Source organism: Manacus candei, unplaced genomic scaffold (assembly GCF_025592945.1).
Source record: "Manacus candei isolate 608988 ecotype Guabito, Panama unplaced genomic scaffold, ASM2559294v1 h1tg000009l, whole genome shotgun sequence".
Classification (NCBI taxonomy): Eukaryota; Metazoa; Chordata; class Aves; order Passeriformes; family Pipridae; genus Manacus; species Manacus candei.
Window position 1 is genome coordinate 6,347,454 of NW_026138057.1, and position 19,040 is coordinate 6,366,493.

Consider the following 19,040-nt stretch of genomic DNA (forward strand, 5'->3'; position numbering starts at 1 on the left):
GAAATCAGAAAGAAACATGAAAGAAATAGGTCTTGAATGTCTAAAACAGACGATATGATGTAAAAAAAACCAAACCAGTAACTTCATACAAAACCCTGAGTAACTTTCAGAGCCGTGTTTGCCTTCTATACTACCCAGTGAGATTAACCAGACAGAAAAATATTCTATTTAGAAAAAAATGGGGGGAAGGGGACATGGAAATTTACTCTAGAAGGAGAAAATGACTGTTCAAATATCACTGTTTCTCAACAGGACACATTTTCCATATAAGGTTTTAAAAGACTGAACATAAACACCCAGTAATATTGGAATGTATCCATCTCACTCCAGCTTTTATACTAACGGGAGCCATTCTTTATATAGACAGGATTTATCAATACAGCAAATGATAAAACTAAATAGATACAAAAGTCATACAGAGATATGAGGATTGCTCTATTTGGAATTAATAGATCCAGTTTTTTAAGCCTTGCAATGTGTGACAAGGCTCCTTCCTTTTTTTTTTTTTTTTGAGGAGTGGGGAAGAAATGATTAGCATGTGTCAGAGCAGCAGATTTGATTTTAAACCTAACAATAAAATACCCAATTTACTCATCTCCCCCCCACCAAAAAAACCCCCAAACCAACCAACCAACCAAAGAACCACACAACAAAACCCAACAAAGGCGAGAGATGCAGAGCTTGTTTTATTTTTCATGTTTTTGTCACTCTAAACCTGTGCCTCTAAAGCAAGAAGAAACAGCAGCACATCAAAACTTCAAATTACTTCTAACTTAATTTTAAAAGGCTTCCCTAGAACTTTTGTTGCAGTTTTCTTGGTTTTTTTATCACCAGAACTAGCTGCCCATTTTATCCTGAGGCACACTTCTGAATTTCAGATGTCTTGTGTTGAGTGTGCCCTCTGAAGACTCTCCAAGAAAAGGACAACTTCCCTGTAAAAGTGAGCGCTGCAACCCAGACTCTGCTCTGAAACCAACTTCTCATCGGGCTTTTAGAAGACAAAGAATCACAGAAACCCATACTGCTCTATACCTTGGAATTCCCTTTAATTCCAATGTTTATCTACCAACTACAGTCTCACTCTTTCCTTGCACCATTGCAACTCCTTTGATAATGCACTTTGCTTTTTGACTTACATCAATGGCACAAGCCCGGTCATGGAGATTGTTTGATTTTAAAATAAAACTGAAAATGTCTGTTTTTTATTTTAAGTATTATTAATCCTCTACATCAGATATTCACATAAATATTTCTGCATATATTTCCAATTCACAGTCCAGCCTACTTACATTAAAAAAACCAAAAGCAATCAAAAAAACCCCTCACAACAACAACAAAAAAACCCACTCCCCCCCATTATTTAACATTCAGAACTGAAGCATTTTCTCCTACCTTTTATCTCAATTCTTAACTCCAGGTACATTTTTCTAACCATCTTACAATTCTTTAAACAAGGACTTACAGAAATTCAGCATCTCATTACTTGAGATGCTTGCTTCGAACAATTAAAAGATAATATCTGATTGAGAATAATGAGTTTATGTAGCTGAGACTAAGGAGGTCTCAAAAAAGCAGGAAGTCCAAGTTACTATACATACTTCAGAGCATTCTGATTTTCTCCAGCAAATCAGAAAACGCCGGGGTAGGAAACAGAAGACCCATAAACAATCAGGAGAACAAACTACCACAGATTTAAAGTTCCTCTTTGGACACCCACACCCATGCAGGGTGCTCATGTTATGCCCTGGAGGTTACAGCAGTCTGAAACCTGTACTCAGAATGGCAAGTTGGAAGAAAAACACACAACCACAACGCGTGTGAGATTTAACTTTTATTTTTCTGTTGATAAAACCCAAGATCCCTCACAGCAGCAACAGATGCAGAAGTTACTTCCAGAAATGATACCTCTTCTTAATCTGTTTGCACACCCAAGTGTGCCAAGTGTGTAGGGACTGCATATTAACACAGTACAGGCACTGCTCAGTAGTAACAGAGATCAAGTTTCTTGGCATATTTTAATCCACCCTTTCCTTATTACTAAAGGGTTTTCATAGTATTAAAAGATGACAACTAGTTGTCTGTTATTCATTTTTTCGTTATTGCAATTTAAAAAACATTTTATCAAATTCTACATGTACTATTTATATGCCCAGATACACCTCCCCACATTTTGTAGTAGTTGACAAACTGTATCCAAATGCTACACATTTGAATTCAATTCACAATTCAGAATGAAAATGCTACTGCATTTAACAGCTCTAGCTGCACTAGAGTAAGTATTTCATTAGAGTAACAAAACACACCTCTTTGTTCAGTAACACAAGGGATACAGGTTGTAAAATGCACATTTCTATCTTGTATCCATACCTTTCTATATTATATATATATTTATATATGGCTCTAAAACAAACCTCTACTAATTTACAATTAAATTAAAACACATCCACAATTGATCTAACTAATGATTTTGGTCTCAATACTTTAAACATCAGTTGTTCCATAAAAATATACAATTCAACACCATGGTTGTATCAGTAACATGAGGCCTTTTGAAAGAGGCCTATGACACATAACGAACCATGCAATTCAGTGCTCAATGTCATCTAGCTGATAAATATTTATACTGAATTTTCAAATCACCAGTATCTTCGAAATTTCTTTTTGCAGGCTTACCATGCTTACAAACATGCAGGAGGCAATCACATTTCTCACTTGCCTGTAGCAATCACATTTTTTTTTTTTTTATTTTCGAATAGCTCACCTGACAAAGCACAAGCTTCATGCTGCCATTTTCAGATCACTAGCTGTTTCCTTTTTCCTTTCACATACTGCCCCATGTGAAATCAGACTAGCCACACAGCAAGAACTGCACTTTTCAGTTTAAGCCTCTAAAAATCAAATTACTAACAGGAAGGACTCAGAGCTGCCATACAAGTGAACAGACACCCAGCAGACAATGAAGTTAATCCCAGATATATACCAAAAGGTGAAGCTTGAAAAAAACCCAAACCAAAACAAATCCAAACCCCAAACCTAAACTACACAAGTACAGCATCAAACCTGGCAGATTCCAAAAAGTGAATCTCTGTCCAGAAATTTTCTCCAAGAGGGCACACGAAACCCATGCCACCACCAAGCATGCATGAGATAAGACATCAACTGCTTACAGATGGAGATGTCCTCACTTAGCAGTGGTGATGTAGTACTTCTGTAGCACAAACAAGAATCCTCCAAGTCAGAAGCAGTCAGTAATAAAACCCCAGACAAGTTCACATGTCACAGTAACCTGGCATTTAAGACTCAGAACATTTTACTCTTATAAATATAACAATCAGTAATTTAGGTACTAACTACTGCAGGACCAACACATTCAGTGTGTAGATAAGACTACAATAGAAGATATGAAAAAGATAAGAGAGGTATGACAGTAAAGATGAATAATTCTTTTAAACAGCAGAAAGTCAGGGAAACATCTGGAATTCTTTTGCACCGCATTAATATACCTTCTGTTTCTCAATATAAAAATACATCTAGAGAGTCAATCCAGAACTGCATACAACAGTCATATTTTTCCCCTTAACTGCTTTAAAATTAGTACAAAATAATATAAGTTACAGGAATGATTGTTGCAAATTTGTAAATGTTGGCTATTACAAAATCATTATATGAGAACACCAACTGTAAATTATTTACAGGAGAGGTAATACAATTTCCAGAATAATGAATTACAATTTAGCAGAAGTGTAAAAACAACGTATTCACCAAAACATTACAAAATCTGGTATCATTATCAGCTACACAGTAGATTGTGATTAGGTTTTATAGTCGATATACAACATATTCTTAAGAAAAGTGCCAAAATACTGCTACATAAGAATTTTTTTTCCAAAAGTCATTCAGCAAAAACCCCTGCAGATTCTGTGTTATGCCAAAAGAGAACAGGAAAAAAGGGATGCCGATTGTACCAGTATGTCTTATTAAATGCCTTTGAAAAACCTGTAAATTTGTTTTCTTGCTTAAAGGTCTGACACGAGACTTATTAAAAAAAAATAAAAATCAATAGAAATATCACCGTGTATGTTTTTTCAGGGTATTTTAGGCCATTTTAAAAGTACACATTCCTCTTAAACTGTGAAACACGTGGAGCCTGAAAACATTCTGAAACTGCTGAGGGTTTGTGATCAGTGGCACAGTGTCCTGCCAGATGCCAGTCACTACTGATGCACCCCAGGGGCTGTACTGGGGTCCAAACTGTTGTCTGTCCTCATTAACAACCCGGGTGACGGGACAGATCATGCTCTCAGCGAGCCACTCAAAGGGACCTCAGCAGGCTGGAGAAACGGGCAAACAAGAACCCCACAAAGTTCAGCAAAGTGCAAAGTCCTACACCCAGCGTGGGGGAAATAACCCAACACACCAGCACAGACTGGGGGACTGACCAGCTGCAAAGCAGCCTGGCAGAGCAGCAGCAAGCCCTGAGCCACCGAGCGCCCTTGCAGCGGAGCAGCCCGGCAGTCTCCTGGTCTGCACTGGGAAAAGCACTGCCAGCAGGCTGAGGGAGGGGGATTCTCCCTCTCTGCTCAGTCTTGGTGAGACACAAGCGCTGGGTCCAGTTTTGGGCTCCCCAGTTCATTACAGAAATGGGTGTACAAGAGCGAGTTCCGTGAAGGGCCACAAAGGTGATTAAGTGATTGGAGCATCTTACAGACAAGGAGAAGTTGAGAGAACTGGGATTGTCTCGCCCGGAGAAGAGAAGGCTCAGGGGTGATCTTACCAACCTGTGTAAATGCCTGAAAGGGAGGAGTAACTAAAGAGCCAAACTCTTCTCAGTAGAATCCAGTGACTGGACAAGAGGCAATGGGCACAAGTGGAAATACTGGAAGCTCTATTTAAACTAAAAATGGACTTTCATGGTGTAAGGGAGAGCAAAGCACTAGAACAGGCTGCCCAGAGATCTTCTGGAGCCTCCATCCTTAGAGATGCTTAAAAACCCAGCATGTCACAGTCCTGAGCAACCTGCTCTAGCTGGCCCTCCTCTGAGCTGAGGGCGTGGTGGACTGGATCTCCAGGAGTCCCTCCAACCTCAATCGTTCCGTGATTCTATGAATAGGACGGGGTTTTTGTAGCCCAGGCATTGGATCAACTGAGTCACAAAGAAACTAGAACACGTAAAAGGAATATATTTTCTCTTTAAGTTATTGCATACAACGTTAGTTTTGCTGCCTGCGTTTTGCCGATCTCATTTTTTCAAATCTTGACTCCATTTCTTCCAGGACTTTTGGCGTGTATCGTACAACTAATTTAACCTTTCCTTGGGCTGCCTTCAGCAGTTCTACAGCCTTTTCATGGTGTTCACCTTCAACACTCTGTAAAGCATAAATCATTAAGTATAGTTATTAGTAAAGACACACTCTGAAAACGTTTTTTTTCTTTTTTTGTACAACTTCTATATAAGCAAATTATTTATAATTATTTACATGCATTCTAGTTTCAAGACTGCACAAGGACCACGTCACACAGGATTTATGCTTCAGCAAACCAACGAGATGATGATAAATATACTCACTAGCATTAACAAAACAGCACAAAAATCTTGTGCTGAACAATTAAATTCTTCAAGGATAACGCTAGTCAATTATGAAATTACACTTAAAAATCAACAGTGTCAGGAGAATGCTTACTTAAAATTCAGTATTGTTTTTCTTCTTTTGGCATGCATTTTTAAATTCAGTAGCCACCCTCCATTTGCTTAGTAAGCTGCCACAGACTACTGCAAGATGCTGCTGCCTTCTTGATGTTACCCTGTGGACAGAACACCGGGTGCCTGCAGTGGGGCAGCCACCCTGCAGTGTGGTGCTTATCCTACCGTGCCACACCTCTCTCAGTAAACACAAGATATTCAAGTTAATTTCCTCTAAAGTGATTAAGGACAGCCTAACCCAGCTCAGGAAGAACAGAATAAAAATACTTTCCCTAAAACAACTCTCAGAATTAGATTAGATTAATCTAACTAAAATTTTTAAGCAACAGTTCGCAAAAGCTGCATCCAAACACACATTCCTGGACAGCACATATTTTATCAGTAAAGTTTATTTCTCCCAAACCTATTAAACACAACGACAGGACTACCCCAAGCCTACCTCCTAATGGTGCTACTAGAAGCTAGAAGGCAGGTGATGTACCTGTTGATTGGAGGGTTTCCCCGTTACTATAAAGTTACTCACAGAAAGAAAGACAAAAGTTAAAAAAACCACCAAGTTATTTCTCTTCTATCAGACTTAGACAACACATACATTTGAATGTTTTCACTTTTGTTATTCAAGTGGATGTGTAGGCTGTTGTGTTTAAAACCGGTAATAAAAGGATGGTACCAAGTTCTGTGTTTAATTATACCAAAACACCTAAAATTCTGCAGTACACTCAAGACCTCCCACCTGAAAAAAATAAAACTTGTCTTCAGGCACATTCCCTGCAGTCTTGGCAGTGGCATTTTCTTTATCATTTTTATCAAAGTAGAAATTACCATCACAAGAAAATGCCTGTCCGTGTATTACGACGACAGGAGTCCATCTGTAAACGTCAGATGACAGTGACTCTTCTGAGACTATCTTGGCATTCTCAACAGTAATTTATGCACACACTGTATTCTTACAATGGCCATGCACACATTTATACATCTGCATGCACACAAACACAGTCACTGTTAGCTGTGCCAGCTGTCTGATGATCAGGTTCAGCTTTGGGTGGAGTGGTGGTTCTGTTGTCTTTAAGAGGGTCTGTGGGGGAGGAAGGACTCATCTGAAGACAGTTTTGCACCAGCCCCTCCAAATATGTTTCCAAATAACAGGAAGGTTAAGCCAAGGACAGCTGCACCACTACAGCTGTGATTTCCCTTATGCCTCTCGAAAAGGCCAGCTGGACTCCCAGGTAAAAGTCAGGAGCCAAGTATGCTGGGGATCTGTGCTAGCCAGGAGTTCCCAGAGAAAAGATGCCTAGTAAGTCACTATTCCTTTCACGTGCCAAACACCCCCAGGGTTTAGTATGACCCTCAGTCTTAAAATAAAATTTGGTTCACAGATGTAATGATGAGAACATTAATTTTAGGCCAGCAGAGAGCCTCTGTAAACAAAAGCAAGTGTTTGAGAGGTATTTCCTTGCATTTGACTGAAAGCTGCCTCAAGGCAAAGCCTGTCCATAATCTCCTCTTTCCAGCCTCCCTGTTTCACTTTTTGTAACTCTTCAGAAAAGGACACACATAAAAAAATCCTATATTCCTTAAAAAACAGTAAAAAGCCTGCTTTTGAAGCTCAGTACACTTAAGTGGGAGGAAAAAAAATACCACGCAACTTAAGGTAACATCACCTTGTAGCTCCATCTCATTACAGCTTTTGTCATGCAGTAGCATTTTTATTGGGAAAAATAACAATCTGGTCAGTCTAATGCAACATAGCATAATTTACTACTTACCTTAGAAGGTGCAGAAGACTATATTAATAAGAATCTGCATTATGAAACTTGGATGAAAGAGGAAGCCATAATGGCAGTTTGTATTTCACTAAATACTTCCAACTCCCTTTATACAACCCCTCAGATTCTGAAGTGCTGAAATACATCGTACAGTTCCTAGTTGAGACAGATAACTAAAGCATAAGCCTAAAACTCTCAATGCACACAACTCTATAGAAACCTAAGCAAGCTGTTTTTGTGAGGACAGAAAGAAACTATTCTGCCAGTGTTAAGAGACAATGAGCTTGTGCCATGTGTATTCTCTGTGTGCCCTCAAGTGGAAACAAGTGGTTACTGCTACGTAAAGAGAAAAGCAGCTCCTACCACTCCGTTGACAGAAAGCAGCTGGTCTCCACGTTTCAGGCCTCCGTGTCTGTCAGCTATACCTCCAGGGATAATTCGAGAAATATAGATTGGAGAATTTTGTTCTTTGCCTCCCATGATGTTGAATCCAAGACCTTCTTCGGTTTTGGGTAGCTCAACCACTCTGGGATGGGAATGACCTTCACTTGCAGCAAAAGCAGCTACTGTGGCCTGTGAGACACAAACAGTCCCTTTAGCTAGACACAGTGAGCAGGCTGAAAATGTATTTTATCTCAAAGTACTTGAGTGTTAAGACAAATGAGATTAATCCTCTACATAGTAACACTAGCATGAAAAATTCAGAACTCCAAGAATAAAATTAAAATAGAAGGAATTTAAAAATAACAAATCTTTTTATACCCTTTTAATAACCCGTTAAGCTTATCCATTTTATCAGACATCTAGATAATATCCTTCAGAATTTTATATAATCTTCTTCTGCTTCCAAAGTAATGAATTTTATGCAAGTTATATTTGGCTTTTACCTTTGCTGTTGCATTAGCTCTAACTTCTGGGCTACTGCTGATATCCACAGTTTCATATACGTGTTCATACACCTTTAGAGACAAAACAGTTTCAGTGGCAAATAATTGAATAACTGCAGGAACAGACAGAACCGAAAACACAGAGGCAATGAGAATACTAATGCCAAGGAGCCCTTGCACTGAAGGCTAACCCACATCCTCACATCTGCCTGCCAACCACTTGGACTTGCCAAGCAACAAACACAATATCCTCCATAGGATAAAAACACTCAGATGCATCTGTGTCTACAAATAGATTTTTTAAAATCATTCCAGGTGTTATCATCACCAACAGCAAGGCATATTCCAACACCTAAAAATCTCCAAGAGTACCTAGAATGAAGATGAGGTGGCCCAAGGCTCCACCTAAAGGTGACGTGGATTTGGCTTAAAAGTAAAATAGGCAATTGGTACCTTGACTATTCTTACATTCCAACAGGATAACAGCCTGTTAGCTGCCACTAAGGACAGACTTTCAAAATAACCTTTAAGAAGTGATTTGCTCCTGAGCCATTATTTTGTACAGTTATGCCGTCCCAAATTATTTTCTTTTGAACTTATTTAAAAATAAATCTTGTTCTATTAAGCTCTGTAAATCAAATTTAGCTTTTACAAAGTACAAAATCACTTCACTGCTCTGAGTGCAAAAAGAAAAAAGGAAATCATACTGGTCTTAAACTGAAGATAACTGCTTATGCTAACTTACCTCTCTTACAGCATTGCAGAACTCACTTTGAAGGACCCTTTGCAATGCCTGTAGCTTTTGTGGTGGTACTTCTCCACTTCTCTGTAATTTTTCCAGCAATTCAATTGCTCTGCAGATGTCTTGGGGGAAAAAAAAAAAAACAATAGTAAAGAGGAATGCCTGAGGAAATTCAAGGTATGTTTGTTGTTTTTTTTTAATTAAGTTAATGCAGCAGTCTGTCTGTGTGCACTTGTATACATCTTAAAACCACACATTAGTTTCATTGCCTGTAAAACCATGTATTTACAAAATGCTACAAAAAACACTGTACTTTCAGACTGTTTATAAGTCAACCACAGTAACCCAGCTCTGTAACATATCTGGAGTTGTCACTGCCACATGCATATTATAAAGTAAATCTGATTTTCCCTCAAAGTTTGAATTGGACTGAAATATTTCACTGATACATGCATATGATATATTGGTAGTGTATTTCATCTACTCCACCGACAGCATTTTGTTAACACTAGCTACAATATTGTCAAATATTCTGTCTAACATTCCTTTTACATTCAAAAATTAGTTGAACTCGGTACTTTCCCTACTAGAGGGCTAAGAACTATCTGGCCTATTCTTTTTCCCCCTGAAGCGCTCATAAAACCAACAAAACTCCTTTTGATATCCTCAGCTGAGAGACAATATCTCTGCAGTCTAGAATCCCGAAGCCCAAACCTCTTTGTTTCAGTTCCTTGAAATTTGTTCCTAAGAGTTCACGTTGTCCATACTCTCATAAACGCTGCTTTGTGAAACTGAACTCCATGAAGGATTTCATTCCACACCAGTATGACTCAAGACAGGCATCAAATGCAATGTGACATTCTCTTGGCAGCTCTACAATAGTTGAATACATTCCCATCCCTCACTTGTATTTCCAAAGTGCTACATTAGTGATGATTCTGAAACGCACAAGTTCTCGAACAGAAGTAGAACAGTCTCTCAGAAAAGCAGATGGAAAGGATTACCTTCATTATCACAAAGGTCAAGAAGCAGTGAATAATCTACTATATAAATAATGCACAGATTATTTTAGAAAAGGATGAAGTCTGGGACACAGCTAGTCCCAAATGCATTACTTTCTTCTTTTCTGTAATTAACCTTTAGGCACTCATTTTTCATGTGAATGCATGTCTACTCAGTGGCATCACATCAGCACAGAAGACGTGCAATAGCCACGAACTTCTCCCAAAAAACAAGTGTAAAAAGAGAGAACTTACATAACATGATGAAAAGGCAGTGGGGTGCATGTTCTGAAATCAGGGTGAAGTACACTGGCAAGACATAGCCCACAGTGATGTTCTGTCCACTTACATGAATTATCACACACACCTTACAGACTACTACACCAAGATCAGGCATTGCAGTTGATTCAACAAGGTATAATTTAACCTCACAGACTGGTCATCCATGGAATGGAAACTTTTTCCCTTCATGGAAAAACACTCAAGTACCATCACCACAGCCACAAGACCCAAATTATTTCAGATGAGAGTTCAGGTTGCTATGTGCCACGAGAACTTGGTGTTTTCTGGCAAGTGTTTTCAAGCTTTACAAGCAGCAGTTACCTAAAGCAAAGCAATATCAAAAGCTAAATTACTAATCCCATGTTCTACAGAGATCATGCATATTTCACATAGACATGCATCTTTGCAATTTATACAATTACAAAATGAAAATAAATGCTTCTAAAGCTTTTAATTTCCTAACACGTATTTTGTACTTCATTTTAAATCCGAAATAGTTGGTGAAATTAAAGACATTCTAGATGATGAAAAATAACTAACATTCTTAGTAATCCTTGTGTTCGGCAACAGCAGTACCAATTATCCTAATTTCATGAAGTCTCCCACTGAACAGCCTGAAGTAGAATGATCAAATGGCAATAGCAGCACTTCCATCTCACAACACTCCATATATTCATGCAGAAAGTCTAGCAAGCACATAAATTACAACACATCCATCATTTAAATACATGCAGATGTTTGCAGACAAATGATTATTTCAGGCACATGAAGAGTACAGCTCTACACAGACATTCTTGAGCCTCAGGTCCACGACCCACGTTAAGCTGCAAGGTGTGTGAACTTGTTATCAGTTTGTTTAGGATACTGTAAGAAATTTTAAACTGTGACAGCAATCTACTGATCCAAAGGGTAGCTGCAGAAATGAAGACTCCAGAACTCCATGGGATAATTTCTGGTTTTCTGATCTGCATATTTTGCCAGTAAATGACATATATTTCCTACCTTTATCTCCCAACAGGCAAAACATTTAATGACACAGCATATTATACCCTAAGGTAAAACTGGTTTGTTTTGGGAACTAAGCCGTGTCTTTCAAAAAGCGCAGACCAAGAACACAGAATCAGCTTTTCAAAAAGTGATTAGGATACAGTGGGTTCCTTTTAAATGAAAATAAAGCAGCAGACACACTTTAATAAAAAAAGGGCCTTTCAGATCAAAGGGTCAAATTGTTGCTATAAAGTAAAAACTCAGAGCAGTAAAACACAGCATGAAAGTTGGATCCTCAGCACTCAGTAAATGTTTTATTGCACCACACTTCTTGCTCAGGTAGATACAGACAATGGATCCCATTAGCAGGACACTTTGTTCCCAACTTTGTTTTGCTTTACCTTCCTGAGAGGGTCCCATTATATCAGCCTGAAAGTGCAACTGAGCATAACTTTCTTCTGCTGAACTGCATGAGGCACTGCTAGCCAAAAGCTAGGGGTTCAATCCATCCCAACAATACCACTTTGAGAAAGAACTAGTTTGGCTGGGGAAAAGTGGCAAAACACACACTTGGCAAGAAAAGATTGTTGACTGCTGTGCTGATGTAATTTGCTTCCTCCTGAATTACTGCTCTGGATATGACCAGCTGAAAGGTGTCTTCCTCACAATACCAACACTACAGCTTAGCCAACTGCTCAGCACCAGAGACCAAAATGAACAGCACAGAAGTATTTGGATTTCAACAAGAATCAATGTAGAAATAACTCCAGAGGTAGGGAAAAAAAATAAAAAAAAAAACCAAACAAACTATAAAATGGAATCCACACATAACTAAAAAAATCAATTTTCTCTTAACCTTTTCATCCTTTTTATACCACTTGCCTGTTCTTCACAAATCATTTTTTGTGATCATGGCATATTAAATCGGAATCCTGAAAAAAATACACATTTAAACTAAAAGAATGTGGGGGGGAAAAAAAGCCAGCAAGAAGTCACCCCTCCAAGCACATGCGTGAACAAAACACTGAAAGAGGAGAAATGCAGCATCCTCACAGATACTCCTGATTAACCACCTCCACTGCTTATGTTCAAATAGTCTAGATTCCTAAGCTGTATGCAGAGTTACCACATGTCACCACCAAACCATAAGGATAACTTTGAAATGTTAACTGTTGCTTCATTCCGACCCTCTAGTGAATTTGGGTGGCGGTGTTTGCAACACAGCTTGGAGGAGAAAACAGACAGAAGAAGTTTCACTTGCCCTGGTAAGCAAATGGTAACAATTTTAAATCAGCTCATTTCCTACACTGCTCTCTCTTCTCTTATGCTCTTTGCCAACGACAATAGTGATGTTCACTCTCAAGCTGATGATGATTCATCATCAGGTTATCTGCAGTCAAACCACACAACTAACAGAGTTACTTATTTCTGTAAATAAAGCTCTTGCTTTTGTACGTCCATTCTAAGGTTCTCCCTTTTTCTCCGTGTCTTATAAAAGATCAATATGTCAGAAGACCAAATAGCTCCTTTGTTCCACTGATCCCTAAGTAACTCTGCAGATTTGTTTGTTTTCACGGACAGAGCATAGTGGCAGGGTAATGAGGTGAAGAAGGATGGGGCCTGAGGTTTAACTCTGCAGACCTTTCAAGACCAACTAATCCACTGCCAAAGCAGCTGCCCTAATTAACAAGCTTTGGAGCAGAGAGGGTAGATGAGCTGCACAGTGGGAAGCAAAGACCTTACATAAGTCACTATTTACAGACCAACTCCAACGCACTACAAGTAGTTCACTTGTGGAATGGGAAGCAGGGTTAGCAAAAACAGGAAAACTGAGCTCTCTGGTAACGTGATAGTACCAAACAAAACAAAGTGGGTACGTACTGCACGTTACATGCTTACAAAAAAGCATCTACCACCACGAGCACAGGTGGTGGTCGCAGTGGCAATGGGAAAACAGTCACTCCATTCAATCACCTACACTCCATCTACTTATTTTCCTTCGCAAAAACACGATTTCTAATTATCAGCAATATTTCCCCATTTAAATTGCATTTTCCAATCCCTATCTGTCCTAAATACACACCAGTAAATCCATCACGTATATTGTTATAGAAGCATGTGTTCACTGAGCTACTGTGGACTGAGGAATCACACTGAAGGTAATTTATCATAGTTTCTTAAAAGCCCTGGGTTAACATCACAAACACACTACAGAAAAATACCCACCTACGTTCTATATTTTATCTATTTCGCTCATAATTCCAGTTACACACCACATGCGTTAACAATACAAATTATCATTGTATACTGGAAAAACAGGACGGAAACATAAACGTGAGAGCGCAATGGAGTTGAGCAGAATCAGGAACAAGTGCAGAGGGGCCCTTGCACGTGTCAGTTGTCTTCCATCAAAACAAAGTAAACTAGTAAAAAAAAAAGTACACCAGCACACAGCCAACACCTTGAACTTAGAGGTAATAATTCTGCTGCGCGCAGGATGAAGTTTTCCCACGAGAGAAACAGAAACAAAGAGACGGCAGGTTGAGCAAGAGCTGGCCGAGCCGCCGGCACCAGCGAAGCTCAGCACATTCAGCTGCAGAAGGCCCGGGGCCAGTGCCACCCCCCGAAACCCAGCCGCGACCTGGAACGCGAGGAAAAACCCTCCGGGGGCTGCAGAAAGCCAAGCAAGCCCCGAAGAGGCCAGTGCCAGCGGCACGCTGAAAGAGCCAGGAGGGAAGGGAAGCGTGTCCGAATCAGCGAGGAGAGGAGAGCAGCGGAGGAGAGAGGAGCGGCTCGGCTCCTGCGCGGGGGGAGCTCGGCCATCGCCGCCGCTCCCGCCGCGGGCCGGCCCAGGGGCTCAGGGACAGACCGCCCGGGGCCGGGCCGGGCAGGGGCTGGGACAAGGGCAGGGGCTGGGATAGGGATAGGGACAGGGACAGGGCTCACCTCGCTCCAGCCGCACCGGCTCCCCCAGCGCCGCCATGGCCCCCGCCCGCCCGGCCCTGCCGGAAGTGACGCAACCCGGCCGGAAGGGCGGGGCGGGGCCGGCACCCAGCGGGCTGTGCTGTGCTCTGTGGGGCCGCCAAAACAGCCGTGTTTTCAGTAGGAAAATGCCCTCTCCCTGTTTTTTTCTCCCTCCCCCCCCATCCCTGAAGGTGACTGAGGACACGCTAAAAGCGCCGCACGGGGAGGGCATATCTTTCTGTGCGCCGAGTGTCCCCTGGAGATGGAGTATAAATGTGTTATGTATTCATATCTACAGAAAAAAAGTATATATTTACATATATAAATACACGTACACACACACATACTATCTTTATGTATTATATATGCACATACGTACAGGTTGGCAAAGGGAGAGCACTGGATGTTGTCTACCTCGACTTCAGCAAGGCTTTGGACGCAGTTTCCCGTAACATCCTCGAAGGTCAGCTCAGGGTGAATTTTGATTTTACACGAATGGACAGTGAGGTGGATCAAGAACTGGCTGAATGGCAGAGCTCAGAGGGCCGTGATCAGCGGAGTAGAATCCAGCTGGAGGCCTGCAGTCAGTGGTGTTCCCCAGGGATCAATCCTGGGTCCAGCCTTGTTCAGCTTGTTCATCAAGGTCCTGGATGAAGGGACAGAATACACCCTGAGCAAGTTTGCTGATGATACAAAACTGGGGGGAGTGGCTGATACACCTGAAGGCTCTGCTCCCTTTTGGGGGGGACCTCGATAGGCTGGAGAGTTGGGCAGAGAAAACCTTGATGAGGTTCAACCAAGGCAAGTGTAGGGTCGTGCACTTGGGGAGGAATAACCCCAAGTACCAGTAGAGGTTGGGGGCTGAGCCAGTTGAGAGCAGCTCTGCTGAGAAGGCCCTGGGATGTGGGTGGGTGACAAGCTGACTGTGAGCTGGCAGTGTGCCCTTGTGGCCAGGAGGGCCAGTGGTATCCGGGGTGCATTGGGAAGAGTGTGGCCAGCTAGAGAGGATCCAGTAGAGGCTACAAAGATGATGAGGGGTCTGGAGCAGCTCTGTTGTGAGGAGAGACTGTGGGACCTGGGCCAGAACAACACATACAGGTATCTGTATCAAAGGCAGGTGTCAAGAGGATGCTGCCAAACTCTTTTCAGTGGTGCCTGGAGACAGGACAAGGAGAAACAGCCATGAACTTAAACACAGGAACTTCCACCTCAACATGAGGAAGAACTTCTTTCCTTTGAGGGTAGCAGAGCACTGGAGGAGGCTGCCCAGGGAGTTCATGGAGTCTCCCTCTCTGGAGACTTTCAAAACCCACTTGAGCAAGTTCCTGTATCACCTTCTCTAGGTGAATCTGCCTTGGCAGGGGCTTGGACACAATAATTTCCAGAGGTCCCTTCCAACCCTAACTATTCTGTGATCCTGTGATTATTATACTATATAATCTGTGTTATATAAAATCTTATTATATAATGTGTATAATAATATATATTAACATACAGCTAAATATATAAAAATACACAATAAAATAATAGTATAAATAAATATATAATATATACCAAATTGTGTATCTGTATTTATCTATAATAGATACACACACAAACACACACATATATATACATATGTTAATGTTGTTCTTCCTGTGTGAAATGTGAGACGTGCTTTACATTTCTTGTTTGGCACCAGTTTCATCTCTTTGTGGGGCTAATGACTGTATTAAATCACTGTAATTACAAGCACGACATACTGTGTGAGTTTCTTCTGTAAAAGAGCAGGAGACTACTTCAGAACATGTACTTATATGCTCTTAATTTATTCAGAGGGTATAACTCTTTATGTTTGGCTTTGATTTTGTCTGCATTTTCTGTTTTTTCCTTTGAAAGATAATAGTTCTCAACAGGTCTCAAAGCATCTGCTAATGTGACAGTGATGTACTTGCTCCCTTCTGTGATTTATTTTAATATCAGCTCCCCTCAGTTTGAAGGATGCTGCATGTGCATTTCAGCGAAAAGGTCAGACAAATGGAATTTTCAGGTGAATAAAATTAAATCCTCACAGACTAGTTTTCGGTGAGAAAAAGTGGTTTAGCAGCCAAAACTGTAGAACGCTTCTGGAATAAAATCCAGATGTTTCTATCAGAGTGGTGCAGCAACTACCATTCTGTTAGAAGTGATTGAAATTTTGAATAGCCTGCTCAGACTTTGGACAGATGAGCCTATGGAGAAAAATGAGTGTTCAGCAATATTTCATAAATCTTACAACTTTTCCAAAAGACATGTGATAAGAATACATGTTTAAGCATATCTTTAAAGTACCATTATTCTGACTTCAGTAAAGACTAAAGGCTCAGAAGTTAAAGCAGCTGCTTTAAATTTCCTGTAGACCCAGTGAACTGAACAATGACATTGCAAGAATAAGAAAATCTGAAAAAAGAATAAGAAAATCTGAAAAGGAAATTTTATGTAGTGCTTCCACTGTCTGCTTCCTATCACTGTCCAGCCTAAACCATATCGCTCCAGGAATTTGCACTCATTTATACCTGAAGAAAACAAACAAACAAACAAGCAAAACCAAACCAAAAAAACCGAAAACACAACAAAGTTTGGGTTCCTAACTTGTAATCTGTGAAGAATGTTGATAATATAATAGTTAGCAATAGACAGGCTTCAAATTCCAGTTGAAGAAGTGGAATGCCAGTGCAGGACCACAATGGAGGAAAGGAAAACGGGGCTACATGTTACAGAGAAAAAGCTTGCTCTTTCTTTTCTGAGGTAACATTTAAGCACACTGCTACATTTTTGCAGGACTGCCTGATTTTTACAGTGGTCTCTGAAGTTACAAAGCCAGGCATTGCTATGGCAGAAGTATTTTAGTGTGGTTTTTGTCTTCAAATAAGAAAATGTATTTAAATTAAGGAAGTAGCCACTGTGTAAAATCACAAGTCTATCTTGACCCACTAGAAGAGAACTTTTGAGTCTATAGAATGCTCTATTTTTTTCAATAAAAATTCAAACCACAGATGGATGCTGACAGATTAAGTATTAACATGACAAACTGTTTGTACCATTCTAGTCAGGAAATCCCTATCCTGGTAAGTGTTCAGAGGAAAAATAGGTCCCTGAAGTGATTCCCAAAGAGTGGGGGGTGCTCCTCTTGAATTAGGAGGTAAATAGATTTGTATTTGCACACTAGTGGCTGAGAAGCATGAAAGAGCTAAGCATGAAGCTTCAATTGTTGTATTTTGCTATCTATAATGAAATTATTAATTTAGAGCCATTTGTCTGTGTCACTCAAGCTTGTGACATTTTTACCAGAGGTGAAAATTAGCCTAGGTGTTACCAGCTGCATTTTAATGCCACATGAAATATTGGTGCTGTGTGCTATAGGATACATCAGTAGGACTTCTGGCTGACACTCTAGAGTCATTGTTGGAGGATTATCAATAACCAAGGGATATAGCCTATGTCGTCATTGGAAAATAGTTGCATTCCCAGCCTAAGAGAAAATGGAAATCAGTCCCTAGTGTAAATTAATTTAAAATGAAAGCATAGTTTGTTTTAGATGAGAGGTCTTATTGTTTAAGAAGTTAATCTGTAACTAAGAAGATGAACTTTCCTTATAGGTTAATTAGTAAGGTCTTAATATTTTTTATGATAGTGTCTTACCAGGCAGCCAAAAATGGGGCCCTTTAATTCTAGATATTAGACACAGGTGAATGCAAACATGGCAGGATAGAGCCTGTTATTAGCTATAGGCAAAATGCAGGTAGGAGAATGGTTTGAGAAACTTTGTTCTCTTTCCTTCAGGCTCCTGCTTGGGTGCAAGATTTGGGCTCAAGCTTCTCATGAGAAAGCAACACAAGCAGTTTACAGCTACACCAGCAGTCATTCTTGTGAACCTCTCTCACGTGGACATACTAATAGTGATAATAATAATTATATGAATAATAAGAGGGAGAAGAATCTCAGAAGAGTAAGAAAATCACATGGGTTGTAGCTAGCTTTGTCTCCATATAATCCTACCAGCGTGTAAACTTTTGTCTCAGTTCTGTTGGAAGATAGAACTTCCCCTCTGTATGGACCTATCCATGTGTATAGGTGTGTATTCTTGTATTAACAGGACTAGTCCATAGTGGTCTTGTAAATAGGTAGTATTTTCCTTCACATCCAGCTGACATGAATTTTAGTTACAAAGAGACTATTAGATTCTTTAGATGCTATAGAAGACATTGGAACACAGTTTTCTAAAACTTCATCATTCCAATGACAACTTTAGTAGTGTAACAGTGCTAATCAGTGCATTATTTTAATGCATAGATAGGACAAATCACACACCTGCAGCATTTATTTCTGTATGTGTTTTCACATGCATATGGTCAAGAATGATCTTGAAGTGCTTTCAGCGTTTTTGGGCAAATATCAAGTCGAAAATGAATTTTACTTATATTATTGCTTAAATAATTCCTTTACTGGAAGGATTTTTATTTAAATAATTACCTAGCTAATAGCTGTAGAAGGTCCATATGTGTCCAGTTACCTTTAAGGAGGAAATGGCAATCTTCTAACACAGTACACCGGTGTGAAGAAAAAAAAACTGACCAGTAATGGGTATCAGAATATAGGCTTACAAAAATTGCAGAGAAATTTTTGCTGTCCATAAAGAACAGCGTCTGCCTGGGAAACCTGAAAGGCTGAATTAACCATGATAGGACTTTT

At 40.0% G+C, this 19,040-nt stretch overlaps 1 protein-coding gene across 1 annotated transcript; it reads right to left on the reverse strand.

Moving 5' to 3' along the window:
* Positions 1-1,818: 1,818 nt before the first annotated feature.
* On the reverse strand, positions 1,819-14,384 carry LIN7C (lin-7 homolog C, crumbs cell polarity complex component). Its single transcript, XM_051776877.1, has 5 exons — positions 14,313-14,384; positions 9,100-9,218; positions 8,355-8,426; positions 7,831-8,040; positions 1,819-5,366 (listed from the first exon to the last, which is right to left on the reverse strand). The coding sequence occupies exons 1-5, from the start codon at positions 14,347-14,349 to the stop codon at positions 5,211-5,213; spliced, it is 594 nt and encodes a 197-aa protein (XP_051632837.1). The 5' UTR covers positions 14,350-14,384; the 3' UTR covers positions 1,819-5,210.
* Between the last annotated feature and the right edge of the window lie 4,656 nt (positions 14,385-19,040).